Here is a 10,940-nt window from a genome sequence, read left to right as displayed (position 1 = left end):
TTATCTGTTGTTTTATGTTCATGTTGTAACCTACTTGCTGCCATGTTGGACAAGTCTCCCTTGAAAAAGAGATCGATGATCTCAATGGGACCATCTGGTTAAATAAAGGTTTAAAAAAAGAAAATTATAAATAAAAAAAAAAAAAGATATTCGATATATCGTTACATCCCTAGTTGTTTGTGATTTATTGTGCCTAAAACTAAAATGAATGCAGAAAGACCTTCAGAGACATTTATGTAAGCAGTGAGCACTGTTTATTAAGCCTCTAGTCCAACTATTATGTGTTCTACATCACAACATTTTACATTCCACATCAATGTAACAGTAAATTATGTAATAAACCAGAACACAAAACAACACAACACAGTCTACAGGTAATAATCCTAAAGAAGCACTGGCTAAAATATTTCAAAACATTATCAAAGTTTTCACAAATGTTTGCAAGTTTGGTCTTGGTACTAGAAAGAAAATATAAATCAGTTGAGATCTCCGGAGAGACGTGCTGATGTAGGACTGTCTGTACGTTCATACAGTACGAGCAGATCTCAGACCTGCATCAGCGCTGCCGCTCAGAGGCGCTTCACTGATATGGCCCTGGTACACAGTCAAAATGGAAGTACCAATTATTCCCGGTATTTGTTTTTTAGGAAAATCCCTTATAAAATTGAGAAAAATATCAAAAGAAAACTATTATAAAAAATACTCTATCGACCATTCCAATATAAAGACAATGAAAACAGGTAGAAAGTTGAAGGGTAATTCACAAAATGTTGCAACCGATGGTCAGTGACATTCAGTGGAGCGTGTGCAATCAATACCAAGTCTCATTACATTTTTTCCTGATTTTACTATTCATGTGTGCAAGCAGGGAATCTAGCAAGCAGAGTTTGATAAAACACAATTAAGGAACAATCTATACATTATATTAAGACGTCTCAACTTTTATGTACACCCCAACTCTTGTGCTAAATGTTCTGCCTCAAAACAAACATATGCTCTCAGTAGCCTATGGAATGGTCTATTGTTAACCAAATGTTCACATAAGCCTATCCTTCTACATTTATCCTCCTGACAATCAATATTTAGACAGCAAGGCTAATATCGCATGGACAACTTCACTGCAATGTCTTGGTGGTGATCAACATGTTACAATAACATTATTGACTTCTCATTAGATTATGTAACACCAACGTATCAAAGTGTAGCGTGTCCAAACTCAGACATTTGTCCGCACAGACTTAAAGCAGTAATTTCCAATAACATTCTGCAGTAAAATGACAATTATTTTTGCACCGTACAAAGTTTTTAAAGGACCTTGCATAGATAATTGACTTTGCATTCAGTTTTTGCAGTACTGTGTGTTTGTATTGTTTTATACTTTGTCCAAAATTCATAGTTTTTCATAAGGAGCAATGCATTACATGGATTATAGCCACAGACGGGCCCAAGCTCATCATGTATTGTCACTTTTGCTTATATTTAAGTAACATGTCATTAAGCGAAGAGGATCCCACAGGTAAAGCTGACATGTATAGGAACAGCAGACTTTGATTAGAAATGGACGGTTATAATGGATTTATGAAGAAACTGGGACAAAGTGAGAAGCTAAAGAACACTTTGTTTGATCTAAATTTACTTAAACATTATTCTTCAAGCAAAACAATATGACTATTCTATATAAAAGAGAACCCAGGACTGCAGCACTCTTGATGAGTTGTTCATCATTTGATTGAGTCATTTATGCCGGAGCTGCTACATTTTGGTTTGTTAAGAGATTGTGGATAAAATGGTGGATAAAATAACAAAAACGCAAAACGAAAAAAGCAACCTTAAACCAAAAGCAGCTACACAGACAACCGGTCATCTAAAAACTGCGGGGCAATAAGTTGTGTTGATCATGAAGCAAACAGATCTTCATTTTTACACTGCATTGCATTTAAAGGGAATTGATTCCTGAAGAATGGTTCAACTTCAGAGGACAGTTACAACACCGTTCACAACATCCCTTAAAGCTGCACTGAAGGGAAAATGTGTTTGTTGATTTATCCACCATCCAACCTAACTGGACATCAGTTAGATACAAAATGTCTGCTATTCACTATTAATACCTTCCTGCCTCAATGATGACTCAGCAGAAGCATAGCCTTTTCAGCCAAAGCTTAGTTCACATAAAGCAATATAAATGTAACTGCAGCTACCATGGAAAAACGTTTTGTGAATACATCACCAAAATAAAATGTATTATTGGGATATTTCGGATGCTATGGATAATTGAACAGATATTTATGTTTGCTTTCCCATCATTATTTGAATAATACAATCTTTTAAATACAAGCATGACCTGAAGACTTGTTTGATTGACATATTGCATGTAGACAAGGGTTCATATTCCACATCTTGAGAAGGAACATCTGTACAGTTAACCATGCATTGCAAAAAAACACTTTAAAACTTCAACAACAAAGTGTTGTAAACATAAGCATTCCTCCATCAGTATATTCTGGTTTGATGACATTATCCTGCTCAAAACCACATATTAGAACAAACCCGACAGTGTGGCAGTATTCAGTAACAAAGTGTTGTCATTATCAAACTTCATTCAGCATTTTGTTTGGTTTGTATTTCACAAATAGAGTACATGGGAGGCCCTAACAAGTTGGCTTTAATGGAGCATGATTGTTAGTTATGATAACAGATAAAATAACGAAAATATTCATAAATAAAACTGTATTTAAATGTCTGGGATTACTCTAGTCATTGAATGGAATGCATGATCATTAAAGTAAAGTAATTTAAATGTTAACAGGTTTCTATAGATCCTATCGCAGCACTGGTGTCATATTTCTCTATAAAGCCAAAAGCCTTTAAAGTTGTCAATGGCTACCAGGATAAAAAAACAGTCCAACTGAAGTAAATGACACACCTTTGACACACACATGCTAGAGACTGTTTAAGACAATAACTGAAAAACATACCGATGCATCAGGTTTACAGCTTTATCGCCGAACAACTGTGTAAAGTCTGAATATGAAGTAGCTATTTATCAGACATAATATCCACATCTGCCATTTCATTCATCAACAGAATGATGAAAGCTCACATTAGGCATTATTATGACAGAAAGATTGCTTGATATTAAAAACATCCTATTTTTCATCATTTAGAATGATAACTTTTTTTCCCGACAAAGATCAAAGAACAATGTGAAGTGACTGACTTCCTGTACTACCCGGCAAATAAGAAAAAATGACTTACAGTACATTCCTGATTTCTGTCAAGGCAAATTAATCATCTCATATCATGCTGACGGCAAGATGTTTGCTTATGAAGGTTATTACTTTAATAAAATAAAAAATGTGAGTCTCTGTGGCGGCAGGAATTGAGTTCAAAAGTTGCAGAGACCCCATTACATCACTTACAGTATCTGCAGAGCTTTTTATAATGTGGTATGATATTAGAAAACTAAAAAAGCTAAGCCCAGAGATAATCCATCATTTTTGTTCAGAAGTCTCCTTGCAGTGGTTCCCCTTGATATCCAACTATCACTTTCTAACGCATTCAAACCGTTATCAGCCTCTCTTTAGTTTAGTACATGCCTGCAAAGCAGCAACACAAATAAAACTGCACCTTATTTTAAAGTTAAAAGTGTTTTAAACATGGTTATCATATGTTGAAATGAAATGAGCTTTGATAATAACAGATGTGAAGCATGTAGTAATTCCTGCCACAAGCATTTAATTAGCACTACTTGACTTTAAACCACTAAGAAGAAGAATATAACGGTGAACACAGTACATAATAGATGTGTTTGCCCTGAGGCACTTGGTAGTGGCTTTGATAAAATAATTAAAAACACTACCTTTCCAGAAAAGGATTTGTGTAGTTGGTATAAGCACTCAAAGTAGCATTCAAATTGACATTCAAAGATAATGCACACGTGTGAGTGACCCCCTACACTGACAATCATTTTAGTGTTCGTCTAGAGTCGTAGTGTCAAGTGGAACTATGGAGAATATTAAAAATGCTACAGAAAAAGGTAGAAGCACAATATACCATGTGTGTACGTAGGAACTAAAACAAAGTGGGGATGTGATGGTTATGCTTTTTGGGGCATGGAGATAATAAAGAGACCAGAACATAGGGCCAGACGGCTCGATGAGGAGAGACATGGGAGCTGGGCATCAACACGGAGACATTCTACTGGGGGTAGTTGTTCTGTTGCCGGCGCTTTGCCGACCTCATTTTCTCAAAGCGTGACTCCATTTCCTCGAGGACTTTGGGGGTGTACCTTACCACCAGCTTCACTGTGCCCTGAGCGGCTTTGAGGAGCTCCACAGCTTTCTCATGGTGCTCCCCTTCCACACTCTGGAAGAGACACAGAAACCCTGTGTTAGTATTATGACAGAGAGGCATACAAACTGCAGTAAAGTCTACAGTTTTATGGGGTTATAATCTAAAAACTGTGGGTGCTTTTTACAAGGTGTGTCAACCTTTGGGAGAAACAATAACATCAGTACTTTATAGTTATTTGAGGGAATATAATTCCAACATAAGGTTTCTGCAGCACAGTTCCACCTCCCATATAAAAGTTTGTAATTTGGAAATGTTAATGGAGAGAACCAACTGAGCAATAAACAAAATTACTTGTATGATTATATTTGGCTGATCCTGGTATTTTCAATTAAGTAAAATTGCTGAATGCTGCGGTTATTGTGGAAGAGCTGTTAAGGTTACATACATTCACTTTTTCACAACAAAACACCTTCCCTGTATTCTTGAAGCCTTATAATTGCGTTAAATGTATTTTCCTTCCACATAAAACATTTAAAAGCCAATTTGAAGAATTTTGAAAACCTACTTTGTTTATATCCATATTTGGTTGCAAGCAATCTTTCCTCTTAGCTTTGTTGACACATGGCTACACTTAACGGCTTCAATTCTGAGAACAATCAGCTGTGATCAGTGGATGAGCCAAAAAAGAAAAGAAATAATTGGCAGGACTGAGTATGCCTCGCCTACAACAAGCTGAGTTTGATAAAACATCCGCAGAAGAGTGTGTCAGGCTTATCCTTCAAATGTAACCTCCTAGAGTAGATGCAGGGAATTGAACGTACCACCCCGTTGACAGAGAGAAGCTGGTCGCCTCTCTTCAGGCCTCCGTGTCGGTCAGCGATGCCTCCTGGGATGATCCGTGAGATGTATATTGGTGAGTTTTGCTCCTTTCCACCCATTATATTGAAACCTAGGCCTTCTTCAGTCTTGGGCAGTTCCACAACACGTGGATGAGAGTGCCCCTCACTTGCTGCGAAGGCTGCCACAGTAGCCTAGAAATAAAAACAGTGGTTTTGTTTAACCTTTGAGTAAGCAACTAGAGCACCCTTTAAGAAGCAAAATGTCTTCATTTAAGATAAGCAGAAGATGTATTTATTATTTGTTTGTTTATTCCACACATGGCAGTTATTTTAAAACAAAACATGTACACTTTACAAAACATGTACACTTTACAAAACATGTACACTTTACAAAACATGTACACTTTACAAAACATGTACACTTTACAAAACATGTACGCTTATACTGTTTGTTTTTTTATGGCGCATGGTGAAAAGGAGCAGGGAGAAGAACATCTTACAAAAGAATAACAACAAAATTAATGAAATAAGCATTAAAAAGTCAAATAAAAGCAGTATTCTTTCAGTCACAGTTGCTTACAAATACTGAAACATAAAACCAGAACACAATCAAAAGTCAACTTCATACGGTCTAAATATGCTTCCTTTATACATTTTCTTCAACATAAAAAGATGTGTATTAGATTTGACTTGGGCCTACCTTAGCAGTGGCGTTGGCCCTGACCTCAGGACTGCTGTTGATGTCCACCGTTTCATACACATGTTCGTAAACCTGAAGACATTGTTGGACAGTATTTCGTCACATCCCAGCAACAGCTACCCACATTTCCAAAAGGTGAAGAGAAACAGATCCAACCAAACCCTCTTTTTTAAACACTTATGCTTAACTCCAGAAGTTGAAAGTAAACAAAGGCCATCTCACAGTTAAGTGTTTAAGAAATAAGAAAAACAAAGTATCTCACTTCTCTGACAGCGTTACAGAATTCACTTTGTAAGACCCTCTGCAGCGCCTGCAGCTTCTGGGGCGGCACCTCCCCGGTCCTCTGGAGCTTATCCAGCAGTTCAACAGCACGGTTAATATCTGTCAACAAGAACACACACACATCCATCAAGGTTTCAGGAATATCTGCAAATGGAGACGATGATTAACTCCTCTGCAAATGTCAAAACTCAATCTGTTCAATTGAATCGTGGAAGAAAAGAAACAATGAATAGTTTAGAAATTGCTTTCTCTTACAAATCAATTAATGTCTAAAATGTTTTAATCATTTCCGTCAAATAACCCGTTTTAAATTAGTCTGATATTGAGTTTGTAATAACTTACACCACTGTTCATGTACCATCAATGAAACTATGAGACCGAATTATATGCTGCACCTTCATTATTTTAATGCCAGAACATCTTTAACATCATGTTTTACAAATGAGTATTTATCTGCCACCTCACACATGGGGTCAAACATTATCAGCTGCTCTTTCAAAATAAATTACCAACCAGTTGAAATGACATCATCATGAACAAAAACAAGTGTGATCTGTTTTTCCTCCATTACTCTGTTTTAATGTTTGTATATATAGTTTATCTTGTCCTATTTAAATAGCCAATGTAAGGAAGAGTTATTATTATCCTCAGTTAAGCTGGTTGTTGGTTATTGTTATACATTATTTCTCCTTTTAAACCCTTAAACTAATAATGTAAAAATAAAAGTACTACATTTGCAATTTCCCATGAAGAAATGTTTGGGGTGTTGTTGCAATTATTTATTCATTGTGATTTCTTTGGAAGTATAAACAAGTTGAAACAGTTAGAAAAATACGGTCTCCAATGTGAAAAACTAAATAATTTCAAAATATATTAAATCAAAGTCATTTTTCTCCTGCCACTGTTGTCTGTGCTAATGCAATTGATTTTGACTCCATTCAGCTTCCTCCAACATATTATATTGCATATACACTTCAGCCTTTATCAACATTACATGTGTGAGGGCTTGTGGAAATAAAAACCACAGTGTATTAGCATTTAGATGAATGGAAGACTAAGGGGCCCATAGACATATCAAGTACACAGAGAAGATATAACAGGATCATAGGCCTCCATCAGACTTCCTTTTCTTTGTTTTGCTACCCACCCCCCACAACTTCTATGGAGGGATGTATATGTCATACAATGTACCAACTCATCTCATATTGTACTTATTAAAGATGAAGGGTTTAAACCAAATAATATTCTTTAAAACATTGTATACCTTTTGTAAGGGTGGATAAACATTCCAAATACCTTGTATCTCAATTCCCTTTTGTATGGCGTGCAGCCTAATTGTATTATAGTTTATCCGTACATAGTGTGCAGAAAAAGCACAGTGTGTATTTATGTCTGTTTGTGAGTGTAGTGGTTAATATGTACTGAACGAAATCACTAAGACAATTAATGTAGTAAAGAAAAAAGGAGAACTATGGTTGAAAGAAGTATGTAAAATAAATATGTATTCCTGCTCATCCTGCTTATGATGATTAAACTGGTGCAAAATAGCTTATGAATCCTCAATGATGCTAAAAAACGTAGAGCTTTTATCAAACAAGCTACTTATCACTGTTACCATTAATATAAGCTAGTTAGCATGTTTTACAGTGTAGCCTTAAAACGATGGTTAGTTCAGCTCAGTACATCGGATGTACACAATGAGGCAAATTCAAAAGCATTGGCTATCAGCAATACATTTTTAACGCAAAGTCAGCCAACTAAACGCGAGAGTTTGCTGTCAATAACAATCACCAGCTCAGTGCGGCTAACGCTAGCGAAGCTAGGTTAATGCCTCCATAGATCACAACAAATATTTCTGAGCTAACGCTAGCTAGCCAATTTACTTTACCTCTTTCCAACCGAACGGGCTCCCCAAGCGATGCCATCTTCAGATTAGTGGTTTTTGATGTCAGGTAGATATTGTGTTAAACGATAGATATGGAAAACTAAATATGGTAATCCTGGCTAACGTTACGTGCGCTTAGCCGAGACGCTAAATCAGATTAGCCAAGTTAGCCGGCTAGGCTAGCTGCCAGTGTCATGGTGCGTTCAGGTAATGCTCGTAAAGTTGGTAAACAGACGGAAATCATTACTTTGTGTTCTTTACATCCATGGTTGTATTCCATAGTTAATGGATACTCGCTGGCACTAAACGATTCATCAATCGTAATTAAGTATTGATGTAATACTCTGTGTACCCATTTCACTGTTTAATATGTCATACTTTTTGTTATATTACAATATCACCCATGGCTTTGTGAAATGGACAATTGGAGTTATTTCTAACCTTACACCTTTAGTGCCTTGAGTTAAATCCTACTCTGGATAGAGGGACAGTTTTAAATTAAAAGTATTATTTGGTTTGTGTAATTGTGTGTACTCTTGATACAGGACATGCATGGTTGTTGTCCTTTGGCGTCTTGCATAAGGCCGCTGTTGGTCTCATTGCCCAGCATTCAGAAAAAAAGGGAGTAAAGGTGCGTACTGTGATCCCATAGCCTATCCCTATTTAACAAAAATACAATAAGCAAACATCCTTATTTTAGTGCATCATTCATTTAGCAGCTGTGCTGCACCTCTACATTACATTACATTGCATTTAGCTGACGCTTTTATCCAAAGCGACTTACAATAAGTGCATTCGACCAGGAAGATACAACCTTGAAGAAAACAGAATCATATAAGTACATCAGGTTTCATAGAGCCAAACATTTCATTCTAGATGCTCACATCTCAAGGGATTGTTACATAATGTGCTGTGTTGTTGTGGTGACAAGGGACCATCCGGAAGATTCTTTGGATTTTTGCTGACACTTGGGAGGAATGTCCTCTCTGCTGCCCTCTGCTGGTTGACTGGAGCACATCTTGAGACTACAGCACATAAGCATGTAAAACAACTGCAAGCATGATTCACCTCTGACCACACCCTGGTTGGTGATGACACACATCTTATAAAATACACCTAATGTGACATCACTGATCGGGGTGTGGCCAAAGAAACAACACACTTGAAAGTGACCCCCATTTAGTGGATCAGCATTATGCATTGTACTTAAAAATGTAAAAGGCCTATTGTTATGTTATTTTTCTTCTAATTATTGTTTTATCTAAGCTTTCACCACAGCTCTGGGTCGAATACATCTTACATGTAAGATATATTCACAAGGATGATTTATGATCACAAAAGACAATATGGGCTTTATTCTGACTCAAAGACAAAGGGCATTTTCAGAGTCAGTTTATTACTTTAATGACTGTGTGATCATTGGATGGCAGTTTTCTAAACTCCTACTCATGATAGAGAGCACAATGCCTTATCCAAACTGCATAACAAAAGGTTTGATTTATTGTCCTGTATGCTGAGAATGTGTTTGTGCTCAGACACGTTGTTTGAATTGTATTACATTATTGCAATTCTATTCTAAAGTGTATTACCTCCAAAAACAACTGCCTACTGCTTGTCTTCCTGTAGACAAATAGAATACCTTAGTTTATATTGACTTGGGTTGTGAGGCCATGACACACACCTAAATGTATTTTATTGGGAGATTCATGAAAATGGACACAAGTATATACTTATCATCTTTCTCAGTGTTGAGACTCTCTACTTGTTCTAAGCTGGAGGATAAGAAAAGTTACTCACAGTATCTTCATCAGCCTCCTCTGGAGGATCCAAGACATATACAGAAGGAAGTAGCACATCTTTTTTCTCGGTTTAGAAAAAGTCTTTCTCTTTTCAGCCATTTGTTTTCCAAATCTCAAAATGACAGATCTGGATCTCTTCCGAGGTCACACTTACCTTTAGGTTGACAACATAGGAATGAAATGAGCATCAAATGTGACACGAATATAATCAGTAAAGCTTTGTATCGGCTTTTTTATAGTGTCTTCTCTTTCGGAAGTACGTCATAATATGGGCAATTGTGGCATTGGTTCATGAAATTAAGATGCAAAAGTGCAACCCTTAACTATGTTAAGAGACAAGCAAGGAGTTGTCACTTTTTAATGCTCACTATGAAGAATTATAATCTGCTGCAGGGAAGGCTGTGATGAAGCTTCAGTAATCTTTTAACCCAGATACGAAACCAGGATTTTCCTCCTGCTCACAGTCAATGAACAGCTGCATACAATCTGTGATTGTTGTTCTTTTGTAGAAGATTTAAAATGGGATTACCATGCTCTGCTGAGAAAATGTTGGGTGGGTGTATATTTTAGTGTAAACAAATGTACGTGTGGGTTAATGCATCAGTGTCAAACTCAGCCTAATTGTACTAGTCTACACTTGTTATGCTAAGTTCTTATAATTGTGAAATATTACATATCGTGATGAGTCAATCTCTTAAACCCTCTGTATGAATACCAAGGTATTAAATGACACAATGTAAGTTTGTAATGTGCAGGTTTGGGAGCAGGAAGTGGCTCAGGAGGATTTTTCCACTGTAAAATATACAGTGTTTCCACCCAAAACACTACATATTACCCAATGCATTGACTCCTCAACTTTTTTTCTTGCAGCCTCTGATATGTATTTAGTATCCTGGTCATTAATGGTAATCATTTGGTGTTAGTGTGTGTGCACATGTATGTGTGTGCCGGCCTTCCTCCCCGCCTGCCTGCCTGTCATAGTGAAGTTGATCCTGCCTGGAAATGCACTGTTGAAACTTTATCGACATTGATTTTGTTTTTCAGTTGCCTATAGTCATTTTTATTTCTTCAAATATTTCAGTTTAATATTGCAAACAACTTCACAACATACAAAATGAATAATATTAACCCAGAAACATGTC

General features: G+C 36.6%; 1 protein-coding gene across 1 annotated transcript; it reads right to left on the bottom strand.

Moving 5' to 3' along the window:
- Window positions 1-835: 835 nt before the first annotated feature.
- lin7c (lin-7 homolog C (C. elegans)) lies at window positions 836-8,210 on the bottom strand. Its single transcript, XM_010793254.1, has 5 exons — window positions 8,003-8,210; window positions 6,095-6,213; window positions 5,833-5,904; window positions 5,115-5,324; window positions 836-4,365 (listed from the first exon to the last, which is right to left on the bottom strand). Exons 1-5 carry the CDS (start codon window positions 8,037-8,039, stop codon window positions 4,198-4,200), a joined length of 606 nt encoding a protein of 201 aa, XP_010791556.1. The 5' UTR covers window positions 8,040-8,210; the 3' UTR covers window positions 836-4,197.
- Between the last annotated feature and the right edge of the window lie 2,730 nt (window positions 8,211-10,940).

This window comes from Notothenia coriiceps, unplaced genomic scaffold (genome assembly GCF_000735185.1).
Source record: "Notothenia coriiceps isolate Sejong01 unplaced genomic scaffold, NC01 NC01_scaffold00037244, whole genome shotgun sequence".
Lineage (NCBI taxonomy): Eukaryota > Metazoa > Chordata > Actinopteri > Perciformes > Nototheniidae > Notothenia > Notothenia coriiceps.
This window is presented reverse-complemented; position numbering and strand designations above follow the sequence as displayed.

Excerpts from the sequence above, each read along its gene's own strand:
- lin7c (XM_010793254.1), bottom strand. The coding sequence starts at position 8,039 with ATGGCATCGCTTGGGGAGCCCGTTCGGTTGGAAAGAG. Across the intron at positions 5,325-5,832 it reads GGGCCAACGCCACTGCTAAG|GCTACTGTGGCAGCCTTCGC; the intron begins GTAGGCCCAAGT and ends TTTTATTTCTAG. Across the intron at positions 4,366-5,114 it reads TTCTCTCTGTCAACGGGGTG|AGTGTGGAAGGGGAGCACCA; the intron begins GTACGTTCAATT and ends TGTCTCTTCCAG.